The sequence below is a fragment of the Oncorhynchus gorbuscha genome, linkage group LG10 (genome assembly GCF_021184085.1).
Source record: "Oncorhynchus gorbuscha isolate QuinsamMale2020 ecotype Even-year linkage group LG10, OgorEven_v1.0, whole genome shotgun sequence".
Taxonomy (NCBI): Eukaryota; Metazoa; Chordata; class Actinopteri; order Salmoniformes; family Salmonidae; genus Oncorhynchus; species Oncorhynchus gorbuscha.
This window is the reverse complement of record NC_060182.1, coordinates 93,499,489-93,515,931: the sequence shown is the minus strand read 5'-3', so window position 1 is coordinate 93,515,931 and position 16,443 is coordinate 93,499,489. Positions and strand designations below refer to the sequence as shown.

Genomic DNA, 16,443 nt, shown 5'->3' with positions numbered 1-16,443 from the left:
AGAGAGTGGACCAGCCAGGCCTGATACCAGGGATGGAGAGAGTGGACCAGGCAGGCCTGATACCAGGGATGGAGAGAGTGGACCAGGCAGGCCTGATACCAGGGATGGAGAGAGTGGACCAGGCAGGCCTGATACCAGGGATGGAGAGAGTGGACCAGCCAGGCCTGATACCAGGGATGGAGAGAGTGGACCAGCCAGGCCTGATACCAGGGATTCTGGGGCTGGGAGCAGAGAGGATGATGCTGGGGCTGGAAAGAGGACTAGGGTTGAGTTTGGGGCTGGAAAGACGACTAGGGTTGAGGATGGGGCTGGAAAGACAACTAGGGTTGAGGCTGGGGCTGGAAAGACGACTAGGGTTGAGGATGGAGCTGGAAAGACAACTAGGGTTGAGGCTGGGGCTGGAAAGACAACTAGGGTTGAGGCTGGGGCTGGAAGGACGACTAGGGTTGAGGCTGGGGCTGGAAAGAGGGCTAGGGTTGAGGCTGGGGCTGGAAAGACGACTAGGGTTGAGGCTGGGGCTGGAAGGACGACTCGGGTTGAGGCTGGGGCTGGAAAGAGGGCTAGGGTTGAGGCTGGGGTTGGAAAGAGGGCTAGGGTTGAGGCTGGGGCTGGAAAGACGACTAGGGTTGAGGCTGGGGCTGGAAAGAGGGCTAGGGTTGAGGCTTGGGGTGTTAGTGGGGTAGCAGTGTGGGGAGGAGCTGGGAATAAATGGTCAGAGGGTGAGAGTTGGAGTGGAAATGCTGCGGAGATGACTAGCCATGCTAGTGGCTGTGTTAGAACTGATTCTGGGTCTGTGGTAGCCAGCGAATCCAAATCCGAGTCCAGAGGTCCAATGAAGGACAGGTGTGGGTCCGGCGTCAGCGAGTATAAGCGAGCGGTGCGTATGCGCCGTGAGGTGAGGAAGGCCACCTCTCTGTTCCTGGTGTTGTTCCTGTTTATGCTGTGCTGGCTGCCTCTCCACTTCCTGAACTGTGTTACGTTGATGTGCCCGCGCTGCCACGTGCCCCTGCCCCTCACCCTGGCAGCCATACTGCTGTCCCACGCCAACTCTGCCCTTAACCCGCTGCTCTACGCCTATCGCATGAGGTCCTTCAGACACACACTGAGGGCGCTCTGCTGCACACACACTGCATGATACACACACACACACTGCATGATACACACACACACACTGCATGATACACACACACACACTGCATGATACACACACACACTGCATGATACACACACACACACTGCATGATACACACACACACACTGCATGATACACACACACACTGCATGATACACACACACATTGCATGATACACACACACACTGCATGATACACACACACACGGAGGGCGCTCTGCTACACACACACTGCATGACACGACACTGCTTGACACACACACACACACACTGCATGATAAACACACACACACTGCATGACACACACACACACACACTGCATGACCCAATATGGGCCCCCGAGTGGATCAGTGGTCTAAGACACTACATCTCAGTGCAAGAGGCATCACTGCAGTACTTGGTTTGAATCCAGGCTGTATCACATCCGGCCGTGATTGGCAGTCCCATAGGGTGGCGCACAATTGGCTCAGCGTCGTCCGGGTTTGGCTGGTGTAGGCCGTCATTGTAAAATAACAATTTGTTCTTAACTGACTTGCCTAGTTAATTGAAGATCAAATAAATAAAATGACACACACTCACACACTTATTGACACACACAACATAACAGATATCTCGTCCAGAGGATTGTAATGTTTATTTAGCAGACAAACTCTGTAGATTATGGCAAATTAAAATTATTCAATAACAACAACAACAACGCTTCATACTCTCTAGTTTCTGTGTCTCATCAAGTAGTGAAACTAGTTGAATTATTCTGGGTCGGTCAAGTAGTAGTCGCTCGTTGCCATGCCGCCAAAATCCCGTCGTTGTCACGGCTGGTTCTCGATGAGGCTAGTCAAGTAGTAATAAACAAGTAGTTGAATGATCTAAAAACAGTAGCGCCGCAGACACAGTTCTGACCACCAGATGGTGCTGTTTTACTAAACCCTGAGATAAAATAGATGAAAGAATGATTCTGATAAAACTCACCATAACCACGAAGTAAAATCACAAAACCGTTAGTAAGAGGCATATTAAATGAATATGCAGAAATGATTGTGCATAAATACAACTATATATACGTTTTTATATTCAATTAAGCAATATATTAGACACATACAAGAGGTTGACTTGATAGGACAGGCATCATTACAGATATTGAATTGATCGTAGGTCAAATGTACATGATATACAGTATATATACAGTGCATTTGGAAAGTTTTCAGACCCCTTGACATTTTCCACACTATGTTATGTTAAAGCGTTATTCTAAAATGTATTAAATTAAATAAAAATCCTCATCAATCTACACACAATACCCCATAATGACAAAGCAAAACAGGATTTTAGACATTTTTTTTTTTTTAACGTTTTCAGACCCTTCTTAGTACTTTGTTGAAACACCTTTGGCAGCGATTACAGCCTCGAGTCTTCTTGGGTATGACGCTACAAGCTGGGGACACCTGTATTTGGGGAGTCTCTGCCATTCTTCTTTCAAGATCCTCTCAAGCTCTGTCAGGTTGGATGGGGAGCGTTGGTGCACAGCTATTATTAGGTCTCTCCAGAAATGTTCAATTGGGTTCAAGTATGGGCTCTAGCTGGGCCACTCAAGGTCATTCAGAGACTTGTCCTGAAGCCACTCCTGCATTGTCTTGGCTGTGTGCTTTGTGTTGTGGGCGGTGCAGTTGCCGTACCAGGCGGTGAGACAGAATGCTCTCAATTGTGCATCTGTTAAAGCTTGTGAGGGTTTTAGGTGACAAGCTAAATTCTTTCAGCCTCCTGAGGTTGAAGAGGTGCTGTTGCGCCTTCTTCACCACACTGTCTGTGTGGGTGGATCATTTCAGTTTGTCAGTGATATGTACATTGAGGAACTTAAAACTTTCCACCTTCTTCACTGCTGTCCCGTCGATGTGGATATGGGGTTTGTGTTACAGCCTAAATATAAAATGGATGAGATTTTGTGTCACTGGCCTACACACAATACACTATAATGTCAAAGTAATTATTTATAAAGTCCTTCTTACATCAGCTGATATCTCAAAGTGCTGTACAGAAGCCCAGCCTAAAACCCCAAACAGCAAGCAATGCAGAGGAAGGAAACAGCTCAGGGATTTCACCACGAGGCCAGTAACAGAGTTTAATGGCTGTGATAGGAGATAACTGAGGATGGATCAACAACATCCTAGTTACTCCACAGTACTAACCTAAGTGACAGAGTGAAAAAGAGGAAGCCTGTACAGAATACAAATATTACAAAACATGCATCCTGTTTGTAATAAGGCATTAAAGTAAAACTGCAAAAAATGTGGCAAAGAAATTAACTTTATGTCCTGAAAACAAAGCGTTATTGTAACGACTAGTCAAGGTGGGTGGAATCAGGCGCAGAGAGCAAATAATGAATAAAGGTTTATTCTCCGGTGAACAACCAATAGACACGGACAACCCAAAAATACAAACAGGGTGAAAATAACCAAAACAGGAAATAACCAGACAAACCGGAGAAATAAAACACAAAAACACCGACAGCCGAAACGAAATGTCAAAAACAAACAATCCCGCACAAAACAAGGGCGGGACAACCTACATTATATACAGATACTAATGAACTAACACACAGGTGAAAACAATCAGACAAAACCAACAGATAACCGAAAAGGGATCGGTAGTGGCTAATAGGACGGTGACGACGACCGCCGGGCACAGCCTGAACGGGCAGGAGAGCCAACCTCGGCGGAAGTCGTGACAGTTATATTATTATTATATTATGTTATATATATATTATTATATAACACAACACATCACTGAGTGCCACTCTTCATATTTTCAAGGATGATGGGGGGCTGCATCATGTTTTAGGAATGATTGTCATCGGCAAGGACTAGGGAGTTTTGTTAGCATGAAAAGAAACAGAATAGAGCTGAGCACAGGAAAAATCAGAGAGGAAAACCTGGTTCAGTCTGCTTTCCAACAGACACTGTTGTGCACCTTTCAGCAGCACAATAAACTAAAACACAAGGCCAAATATACACTGGAGTTGCTTACCAAGAAAACAGTGAATGTTCCTGAGTGGCCCAGTTACATTTTGAACATAAATCTGTGTCATGCCCTGACCTTAGAGAGGCATTTTATTTCTCTATTTGGTTAGGTCAGGGTGTGATGTGGGGTGGGCATTCTATGTTCTATTTTCTATGTCTTGTATTTCAATGTTTTGGCCGGGTAGGGTTCTCAATCAGGGACAGCTGTCTATCGTTGTCTCTGATTGGGAACCATACTTAGGCAGCCCTTTTTCCCACCTGTCTTTGTGGGTAGTTAACTTTGTTTGAGGCATTGTGCCCTGTAAGCTTCACGGTTGTTTGTATTGTTTATTGTTTTTGACGGCGTCATCCAAAATAAAATGAATATTTACTCTCAAAGCTGCGCTTTGGTCCAGTTCTTTCAACGGCTGTGACAATCGGCTTGAAAATCTATGGCCAGACTTGAAAATAGCTGTCTTGTAATGATCAACAACCAACTTGACAGAGCATAAATAAAATTTTAAAAAATTGTGTGTGAATATCGTACAATCCAGATGTGCAAAGCTCTTAAAAATGTACCCAGAAAGACTCACAGCTGTAATTGCTACCAAAGGTGACTCAGGGATGTGATTTTTATTTTATTTTTAATGATGACACTTTTACGCAGGAAGTCGGGAAGCAGGTGCAGAAGGAGAGTTTAATAACAATGATGCAAATGAACAAAATAGCGGATGTGTACTGAACATGAAAACCAGCCAATACTGTCTGATGACTGGGGGGATGACAGTAACCAGGCCTGAGGGGAGAGGGGGAGCAGCTGGATGGTTGACCGTTCACACCTATCGTAAATTACAAGTGAGGGAGACTTGCTCTCTTTACCCTCCAGTATTGGCTCAAGGAATGTCCCTTTGTCTAAAAAAGTGGATAATGGAACAATAATTCTAACATAAAGAATGTGGTGAATGGTCAGTGGGGAGATGAGGAAAATGAATAAAATATTGCTTTTCATTTTGTGATGTCATTAATAACTATATGGATGAAATACTGTAACTTAGAAAGGAAACCCCTTTATCTGTCAAATTTCCATCCAATACATTGTGCATAGGATATGAACAATGATTCAAGCATTTTCGTTAACATAGGAATGTGATTTTATCAGGTATATATATATCCATCTCCTATGAACTGTTCGTAAGTAAGTAGCTGCGCCCCAAGTGAGGTCGGACAGCATGTCAGACGGACGGACGGAGCCGTCCCCTTTGACGAGAATGCATGAAAAGCATTGCCAACGAAATGAACCTTAGACCAGGAAACATGAGGCGGAGAGCTGCACATTTATTAGAAGGGTTGACGCTTTGAACCTCAACACGAGGTGAGGAAATTAATGTAGAACCAGGAACAGGTATAGGAAATTAACCTACATTCCTTTAGACCAGAGAGACGAAGAGCTTCAGCTCATGTCCATCGTGGTCCGAATCGTGAATGCTTACATGAGGAGGAAGAGGCGAGAAGCTCACCTCAGACAATCATTAGCTGTTCTGAGGAATGAACACCCATGGAGGCCAGACAACTAAGAAGGAGGACATTGTGACCTCTTGTGGACAATCGGAGCCTTACACCCACAGGAAACCCTTTTCCAAGAAGGATCGGTTCCTAAAGTGATAAACGACGAATGAAGGCCTTTCACACGTAAATACATTCATGATTTCTTACACCAAATGGGTCGGCGGTTCATGTGCAAAGTATATGATTCATGGGAGAATAGTTATAGAATGTGTCCACAATAAGTGTCCCTTTTCCTCCCTCTCTCTCTTTTCCCCACCGCGGGCAGTGATCGGTTGAAGAGTGAGGGCCAGCCAACGAGAGCATACAGGTCGCAGTGGTGGGTAGTATATGGGGTTTTGGTGACAAAACGGATGGCACTTTGATAGACTGCATCCATTTTATTGAGTAGGATATTGGAGGCTATTTTGTAAATGACATCGCCGAAGTCGAGGATCGTCAGTTTTATGAGGGTATGTTTGGCAGCATGAGTGAAGGATGCTTTGTTGCAAAGTAGGAAGCCAATTCTAGATTTAATTCTGGATTGGAGATGTTTGATGTGAGACTGGAAGGAGAGTTTACAGTCCAACCAGACACCTAGGTATTTGTAGTTGTCGACATATTCTAAGTCAGAACCGTCTAGAGTTGTGATGCCAGTCGGGCAGGCAGGTGTGGGCAGTGATCGGTTGAAGAGCATGCATTTAGTTTTACTTGCATTTAAGGTAAGGTACACCCATGACCAGCTCAGAAACCAGATTGCACAGCGGAGCAGGTACGGTGGGATTCGAAATGGTCGGTGATCTGTTTATTAACCTGGCTTTCAAAGACTTTAGAAAGGCAGGGCAGGATGGATATAGATCTGTAGCAGTTTGGGTCTAGAGTGTCACCCCCTTTGAAGAGGGGGATAACCGTGGCAGCTTTCCAATCCTTGGGGATCTCAGATGATACGAAGGAGAGGTTGAACAGGCTAGTAATAGGGGTTGCAACAATTTTGGGTGATCATTTTGGGAAAGAGAGGGTCCCGATTGTCTAGCCCTGCTGATTTGTAGGTGTCCAGATTTTGCAGCTCTTTCAGAACATAAGCTATCCGGATTTGGGTGAAGGAGAAATGTGGGAGGCTTGGGCAAGTTGCTGTGGGGGGTACAGGGCTATTGACCAGGGTAGGGGTGGCCAAGTGGAAGCATGGCCAGCCGTAGAAAAATGCTTATTGAAATTCTCAATTATTGTGGCTTTATCGGTGGTGACATTGTTTCCTAGCCACAGGTTCATTGATCATTTGTGTGAGATTGAGTGAGTGCGTCAAGCTCAGATTGTAGGATGGCCAGGGTGTTAAACATGTCCCAATTTAGGTCACCTAACAGCACGAGCTCTGAAGATACAGTGCCTTGCGAAAGTATTCGGCCCCCTTGAACTTTGCGACCTTTTGCCACATTTCAGGCTTCAAACATAAAGATATAAAACTGTATTTTTTTTGTGAAGAATCAACAACAAGTGGGACACAATCATGAAGTGGAACGACATTTATTGGATATTTCAAACTTTTTTAACAAATCAAAAACTGAAAATTTGGGCGTGCAAAATTATTCAGCCCCCTTAAGTTAATACTTTGTAGCGCCACCTTTTGCTGTGATTACAGCTTTAAGTCGCTTGGGGTATGTCTCTATCAGTTTTGCACATAGAGAGACTGACATTTTTTCCCATTCCTCCTTGCAAAACAGCTCAAGCTCAGTGAGGTTGGATGGAGAGCATTTGTGAACAGCAGTTTTCAGTTCTTTCCACAGATTCTCGATTGGATTCAGGTCTGGACTTTGACTTGGCCATTCTAACACCTGGATAAGCCTGAAATGTGGCAAAAGGTCGCAAAGTTCAAGGGGGCCGAATACTTTCGCAAGGCACTGTAGATGGGGGGCAATCAATTCACATATGGTGTCCAGGGCACAGCTGAGGGCAGAAGGTGGTTTTATAGTGGCAACGGTGAGAGACTTATTTCTGGAAAGGTGGATTTTAAAATAGAAGCTCAAATTGTTTGGGCACACCTGGATAGGAAGACAGAACTCTGCAGTAGATTGCAACTCAGCCCCCTTTGGCAGTTCTATCTTGTCAGAAAATGTTATAGTTAGGGATGGACATGTCAGGGTTTTTGGTGGCCTTCCTAAGCCAGTATTCAGACACAGCTAGGACATCCGGGTTGGCAGAGTGTACTAAAGCAGTGAATAAAACACACTTAGGGAGGAGGCTTCTAATGTTAACATGCATGAAACCAAGGCTTTTACGGTTACAGAAGTCAACAAATGAGAGCACCTGGGGAATGGGAGTGGAGCTAGGCACTGCAGGACCTGGATTAACTTCTACATCACCAGAGGAACAGAGGAGGAGTAGGATGAGGGTACGTAGCCGAGTGATCATATAATATGAGTCCAGTGAGTAGTTAGGCTGGCTAGAGACACGGCGATTCAGACAGCTAGCAGGGGGTTTGGATAAAGGCTATAAGAAGTGGTCGTCTAGTACGTTCGGAACAGAGAGTAAAAGGAGCACGTTTCTGGGCGCGATAGAATAGATTCAATGCATAATGTACAGACAAAGGTATGGTAGGATGTGAATACAGTTGAGGTAAACCTAGGCATTGAGTGACGATGAGAGAGGTATTGGCTCTAGAGACATCAATTAAACCAGGTGAGGTCACCGCATGTGTGGGAGGTGGGACAAGAGGGCTCGCTGAGGCATATTGAGCAGGGCTCGAGGCTCTATAGTGAAATAATACAATACTCACTAACCAAAACCATAATGGACAAGACATATTGACATTAGGGAGAGGCATGCGTAGCCCAGTGATCTAAAGGTCCAGTGAGTAGCTGGACGGGCTGGAGACACGGCGATTCAGACAGCTAGCAGGCCGTGGCTAGCAGGCTAGCGGATGGGCCTTCAGGGGACGTTGCGACGGAGGAGCCTGTTGAAACCGCCTCGGGTGGATTACGTCAGTAGACCAATATTGATAGATCGTGGGGGCTCCGTGTTGGCAGTAAAAGGGGTCCAAAGAAGAAGGGCCCAGTGATCTAAAGGTCCAGTGAGTAGCTGGACGGGCTGGAGACACGGCGATTCAGACAGCTAGCGGGCCGGGGCAGAAGGCCCTTAGAGGGACGTTGCGACGGAAGGAGTCTATAGCCCCCTCGTGCGGTTACGTCTGGGTCTGTGTAGTAAAAGGGTCCAAGCCAATTGGCAAAATACGTATAGTATAGAAGCCCAAGAAATTGGCTGATGGACCACTTCAGCTCTAGACAGCTAGCGGGCCGCGGCTAGCAGATGGGCATTCAGGGGACTTCGCGACGAAGGAGTCTGTTGAAAAACTAAAGGTTAGCTGATAACCGCTAACAGTGGCTTGCTGACTACTAGCTAGTAGCTAGTTAGCTGGCTGCTTCTGTTGGGGTTCTGGTTCTAAAGTAAAGAAAATAGCAGATCCATACCTTATTGGGTGAGGCGGGTGGCGGGAGAGTATGTTGAAGTTAAGGTTTAGAAAAAAGAAAAAATATATATATGTGAAGAAAAAATATATAAAAAGATATGTATAAACGGGACACGACAAGACGAAAGACAGAAAGACGCCTGACTGCTACGCCATCTTGGATTTTTGAATGAGTTAATTGTTACAATTAAACATAGATAGTGGATGAAATAAATAAATCATCAGATTAATGAAAGTAAAGTCAGAGTCATCGACGTCAAACACACACACACACAAAAAAAAACATGTTCACTTTGTCATTATGGGGTATAGTGTGTAGATGGGACGGAGAACAAAAAAACAGATTTCATCCATTTTGAATGTGGCTGTAGTAAGACATGGAATAAGTCAGTGGGATGAACACTTCCTGAAGGTACTGTATGTGTCGTGTATATGTTATAATATAAATAAAGCATGTGGATCACCTGCTCATCAAACATCTCATTTCAAAATCAGCATTAATATAACAGCCTCCACTCTTCTGGGAAGGCTTTCCACTAGATGTTGGAACAGTGCTGCTATAACAGCCTCCACTCTTCTGGGAAGGCTTTCCACTAGATGATGGAACATTGCTGCTATAACAGACTCCACTCTTCTGGGAAGGCTTTCCACTAGATGTTGGAACAGTGCTGCTATAACAGCCTCCACTCTTCTGGGAAGGCTTTCCACTAGATGTTGGAACAGTGCTGCTATAACAGCCTCCACTCTTCTGGGAAGGCTTTCCACTAGATGTTGGAACAGTGCTGCTATAACAGCCTCCACTCTTCTGGGAAGGCTTTCCACTAGATGTTGGAACATTGCTGCTATAACAGCCTCCACTCTTCTGGGAAGGTTATCCACTAGATGATGGAACATTGCTGCTATAACAGCCTCCACTCTTCTGGGAAGGTTTTCCACTTGATGTTGGAAACTTGCTGCAGGGGGACTTGCTTCCATTCAGCCACAAGAGCAGTAGTGAGGTCGGGTACTGATGTTGGGCGATTAGGTCTGGCTCGCAGTCGGCGTTCCAATTCATCCCAAAGGTGTTCGATGGGGTTAAGGTCAGGGCTCTGTGCAGATCAATCAAGTTAGAGTGATTTTTTTTTTTTTATATGATTTGTCAGTACATTATGTAAATGTTTTGCTGATACAGTGGATCTCGACAAACCATTTTTGTATGGACCTCGCTGTGTGCTCGGGGGCTTTGTCTTGCTGAAACAGGATAGGGCCTTCCATAAAGTAGGAAGCACAGAATTATCTAGAATGTAGTTGGATGCTGTAGGGTTAAGATTTCCCTTCACTGGAACTAAGGGGCCCGAACCATAAACCATGAACCAGGAATCATGAACCATGAACCATGAAGAATGAACCATGAACCAGGAACCATGAACCAGGAACCATGAACCATGAACCATGAAGAATGAACCATGAACCAGGAAGAACGTGTCCGTCGGGGGAACTTGCCGAGGAATTACGGGCAGTGGTGGTTCCAAACAATAATTACATTTACATTTAAGTCATTTAGCAGACGCTCTTATCCAGAGCGACTTACAAATTACAAAAAATATATTTCAAAATTACACCACCACCCAAAAAGGCCCTTTGGAGACTGGACACAAAGGGACATGTGCTCTGTCTGCACATGTAGAGCCCCTCTATATCTCTGTCTGTCTGAGCACGTGCACGGTCCCTCTATATCTCTGTCTGTCTGAGCACGTGCACGGTCCCTCTATATCTCTGTCTGTCTGTACACGTGTAGAGTCCCTCTATATCTCTGTCTGTGCACGTGCACGGTCCCTCTATATCTCTGTCTGTCTGAGCACGTGCACGGTCCCTCTATATCTGTCTGTGCACGTGCACGGTCCCTCTATATCTCTGTCTGTGCACGTGCACAGTCCCTCTATATCTCTGTCTGTCTGAGCACGTGCACGGTCCCTCTATATCTCTGTCTGTGCATGTGTAGAGTCCCTCTATATCTCGGTCTGTCTGTGAACGTGTATAGTCCCTCTACATCTCTGTCTGTCTGTGACTAGAAGCCAATGCTTGTGGTGATAAAAGCATCATAAAATGAGAAATGTCTGCTTCCGCTGGACATTGGTTGGGATGAATCTTTCCCTGTTGGCAGCTCTGCAGAGTGCTCACTAGATGGACATTGGTTGGGATGAATCTTTCCCTGGAGGCAGCTATGCAGAGTGCTCACTAGATGGACATAGGTTGGGATGAATCTTTCCCTGTTGGCAGCTCTGCAGAGTGCTCACTAGATGGACATAGGTTGGGATGAATCTTTCCCTGGAGGCAGCTCTGCAGAGTGCTCACTAGATGGACATTGGTTGGGATGAATCTTTCCCTGGAGGCAGCTCTGCAGAGTGCTCACTAGATGGACATAGGTTGGGATGAATCTTTCCCTGGAGGCAGCTCTGCAGAGTGCTCACTAGATGGACATTGGTTGGGATGAATCTTTCCCTGGAGGCAGCTCTGCAGAGTGCTCACTAGATGGCACAGCCGACACGTAATCCGATCTTATTTTAAACCCAACCTTAACCCTCACTACACTGCGAACTCGTATTTTTCTGAATGTTTGATGATATAGCCGATTTTTGACTTTGTAGCTGGCTCATCTATCAGATATCGCTAAATTCTGCCTCCAAGGCAAGATTCAAGACATAAAAGGTCATTGGTATTTGCAGCACGGCATGCCCAAATTACACATCAAATCAAATCAAATGTATTTATATAGCCCTTCGTACATCAGCTGATATCTCAAAGTGCTGTACAGAAACCCAGCCTAAAACCCCAAACAGCAAGCAATGCAGGTGTAGAAGCACGGTGGCTAGTGAAGGTATGCTGCCTTTCCTTCCGAATGTAGGCAATGCAATTTCAAACATAATTAAAATAATAAAAACAGGTTAATGATCCTGATTGTATATATTTCTGTATAGACAGGAGTGGGCTAATTAGGTTTAATCATTTTGGCAATTAAATTGACTTTAGGGACAGCTTAGTCTTATGGCTAACACTGAAAAGAGCTGGGCTTGGTGAGAGATGCCAATGGTAAGATTAAGATGAAGTAAAACATGGCGTATTCTTATATACGAGTGAGTGAATGAATTAATGAGTGGATGAATGAGTGAATTAATTAATGAATGAGTGGATGAATTAATGAGTGGGTGGATGAATGAGTGAAGGCATGAGTGGGTGAATTAATGAGTGGGTGGATGAATGAGTGAAGGCATGAGTGGGTGAATTAATTAATGAGTGAATGAATTAATGAGCGAGTGAATAAATTAATGAGTGAATGAGTGAGTGAATTAATTAATGAGTGAATGAGTGAGTGAATTAATTAATTAGCGAATGAGTGAATTAATGAGTGAATTAATTAATGAGTGAATGAGTGAGTGAATAAATTAATGAGTGAATGAATTAATGAGCGAGTGAATAAATTAATGAGTGAATGAATTAATGAGCGAGTGAATAAATTAATGAGTGGGTGGATGAATGAGTGAAGGCATGAGTGGGTGAATTAATTAATGAGTGAATGAGTGAGTGAATTAATTAATGAGTGAATGAGTGAGTGAATTAATTAATTAGCGAATGAGTGAATTAATGAGTGAATTAATTAATGAGTGAATGAGTGAGTGAATTAATTAATGAGTGAATGAGTGAGTGAATTAATTAATTAGCGAATGAGTGAATTAATGAGTGAATTAATTAATGAGTGAATGAGTGAGTGAATTAATTAATGAGTGAATTAATGAGTGAATTAATGAGTGAATTAATGAGTGAATGAATGAGTGAATTAATGAGTGAATTAATGAGTGAATTAATGAGTGAATGAGTCATAGGCCAAAAGAGAGCGTGAGAGTCTGCGACGCCAACATCATTTGTCAGGACAGAGTGTGATAGTTTTAAATTTGTATTTAATAGATTTGTAGTTGTATCAAGAGTTACTGTTCATATGTACAAAAGAATACATGTAAATAAGTACACACGTTTTAATTTGACCAGTTTCTCACAGCAGGGAAATAACCCTGCAGCCAAATGTGCATTATTATGTGGATTATAATTAATGGACATTATTATGTGGATTATAATTCATGGACATTATTATGTGGATTATAATTAATGGACATTATTATGTGGATTATAATGTGGATTATAATTCATGGACATTATTATGTGGATTATAATTAATGGACATTATTATGTGGATTATAATTAATGGACATTATTATGTGGATTATAATTAATGGACATTATTATGTGGATTATAATTCATGGACATTATTATGTGGATTATAATGTGGATTATAATTCATGGACATTATTATGTGGATTATAATTAATGGACATTATTATGTGGATTATAATTCATGGACATTATTATGTGGATTATAATTAATGGACATTATTATGTGGATTATAATTAATGGACATTATTATGTGGATTATAATTCATGGACATTATTATGTGGATTATAATTAATGGACATTATTATGTGGATTATAATTCATGGACATTATTATGTGGATTATAATTCATGGACATTATAATGTGGATTATAATTCATGGACATTATTAAGTGGATTATAATGTGGATTATAATTCATGGACATTATTAAGTGGATTATAATGTGGATTATAATTCATGGACATTATTATGTGGATTATAATTCATGGACATTATAATGTGGATTATAATTCATGGACATTATTATGTGGATTATAATGTGGATTATAATTCATGGACATTATTATGTGGATTATAATGTGGATTATAATTCATGGACATTATTATGTAGATTATAATTCATGGACATTATTATGTGGATTATAATTCATGGACATTATTATGTGGATTATAATTAATGGACATTATTATGTGGATTATAATTAATGGACATTATTATGTGGATTATAATTCATGGACATTATAATGTGGATTATAATGTGGATTATAATTCATGGACATTATTATGTAGATTATAATTCATGGACATTATTATGTGGATTATAATTCATGGACATTATTATGTAGATTATAATTCATGGACATTATTATGTGGATTATAATTCATGGACATTATTATGTAGATTATAATTCATGGACATTATTATGTAGATTATAATTCATGGACATTATTATGTAGATTATAATTCATGGACATTATTATGTGGATTATAATTCATGGACATTATTATGTCGGGGTTGATACATTATTTTGTTAGGGCAAATCAAGTATGATATTTGAAAGTGGATAATACAAACTTAATAATAGTTTTTAAACCTTAAATACACTAAAAGTTAGCATTTCTGCTGTGCAGGACATTTCCTGCAACAACATGGTAATCTAATTAAGATTACGTTTACTTTAGTTCCTTCTCAGGCAATGCAATTCCACTAGTTACTCAAAGACAGAGGTCTAGGATCAGGGACCGTATCCCACAAAGCATCTCAGAGGAAGAGTGCTGATCTAGGACCAGTTTAACCTTTTAAATATTAACTAAAAAGATTAGAGACAGATTCTAGATCAGAATCAATGAGGGTATATGGACAGATCCTAGATCAGAATGAATGAGGGTATATGGACAGACCCTAGATCATAATGAATGAGTGTATATGGACAGATCCTAAATCAGAACTTCTACTCCAAGATGCTTTGTGAATATAGGCACAGTTTACCTTCCCCAGGTCCTAATTTACTCATGAACACAGATTTAGGGTCAGTTGATCTTCCCCAGGTCCTATCCTTAACAGACATACACAGCAAAGCTCTGACCGTAACCAGAAAGGGGGGGGGGGGGATAGATATGTCCCATCAGCCCTCGGAGTTAATAAAGTCCATGCAGAGTAAATGCTAGAGATAGTTTATGACTGTTGAGGTTAATTAAAAAGTCAATTCAATTCAAACTGTATTGCTGTTGGTGTACAAAACATTAAGAACACCTTCCTTGTATTGAGTTTGCCCTCAGAACAGCCTCAATTCATCAGGGCATGGACTCTACAAGGTGTCGAAAGAGTTCCACAGGGATGCTGGTCCATGTTAATTTCAATGCTTCCCACAGTTGTGTCAAGTTGTCTGGATGTCCTTTGGGTGGTGGACCGTTCTTGTTACACACGGGGAAACCGTTGAGCGTGAAAAACCCAGCAGCGTTGCAGTTCTTGACACAAACCGGTGCTTCCCTGGTACCTACTACCATACCCCAGTTCAAAGGCACTTAAATCTTTTGTCTTGTCCATTCATCCTCTGAATGACACACATACACAATCCATGTCTCAATTGTCTCATGGCTTAAAATTCGTCTTTAACCTGTCTGTGGATTTATCAGGAGACATCAATAAAGAGTCACCTGGTAGGTCTGTCATGGAAAGAGCATGTGTTCTTAATGTTTTGTACACTAAATATATAATCCACTGCATTTCTATTGGTGTCAGACAGCAGTATATAATCCACTATTTCTGTTGGTGTCAGACAGCAGTATATAATCCACTATTTCTGTTGGTGTCAGACAGCAGTATATAATCCACTATTTCTGTTGGTGTCAGACAGCAGTATATAATCCACTGTATTTCTGTTGGTGTCAGACAGCATTATATAATCCACTGTATTTCTGTTGGTGTCAGACAGCAGTATATAATCCACTATTTCTGTTGGTGTCAGACAGCAGTATATAATCCACTATTTCTGTTGGTGTCAGACAGCAGTATATAATCCACTATTTCTGTTGGTGTCAGACAGCAGTATATAATTCACTATTTCTGTTGGTGTCAGACAGCAGTATATAATTCACTATTTCTGTTGGTGTCAGACAGCAGTGTATAACCCACTGTATTTCTGTTGGTGTCAGACAGCAGTATATAATTCACTATTTCTGTTGGTGTCAGACAGCAGTGTATAACCCACTGTATTTCTGTTGGTGTCAGACAGCAGTATATAATTCACTATTTCTGTTGGTGTCAGACAGCAGTGTATAACCCACTGTATTTCTGTTGGTGTCAGACAGCAGTATATAATTCACTATTTCTGTTGGTGTCAGACAGCAGTGTATAACCCACTGTATTTCTGTTGGTGTCAGACAGCAGTATATAATTCACTATTTCTGTTGGTGTCAGACAGCAGTATATAATTCACTATTTCTGTTGGTGTCAGACAGCAGTGTATAACCCACTATTTCTGTTGGTGTCAGACAGCAGTATACAATCCACTGTATTTCTATTGGTGTCAGACAGCAGTATACAATCCACTGTATTTCTGTTGGTGTCAGACAGCAGTATACAATCCACTGTATTTCTGTTGGTG

At 42.2% G+C, this 16,443-nt stretch overlaps 2 protein-coding genes across 2 annotated transcripts in view; one reads left to right on the top strand and one right to left on the bottom strand.

Moving 5' to 3' along the window:
• The first annotated feature begins 67 nt into the window (after positions 1 to 67).
• On the top strand, positions 68 to 1,206 carry LOC124046766 (adenosine receptor A1-like). Its single transcript, XM_046367508.1, has one exon. The coding sequence runs from the start codon at positions 749 to 751 to the stop codon at positions 1,133 to 1,135; it is 387 nt and encodes a 128-aa protein (XP_046223464.1). The 5' UTR covers positions 68 to 748; the 3' UTR covers positions 1,136 to 1,206.
• Positions 1,207 to 15,325: 14,119 nt separating this feature from the next.
• Positions 15,326 to 16,443, bottom strand: part of si:ch211-132f19.7 (adenylate cyclase type 8) — a 29,877-nt gene continuing 28,759 nt past the window's right edge. Inside the window, exon 22 of the mRNA XM_046364658.1 lies at positions 15,326 to 16,443. This exon is cut by the window's right edge and continues 664 nt beyond it. The gene's annotated coding sequence lies outside the window, so the exon portion shown is untranslated.

Coding starts and splice junctions, on each gene's coding strand:
- LOC124046766 (XM_046367508.1), top strand. CDS start 749: ATGACTAGCCATGCTAGTGGCTGTGTTAGAACTGATTCTGGGTCTGTG.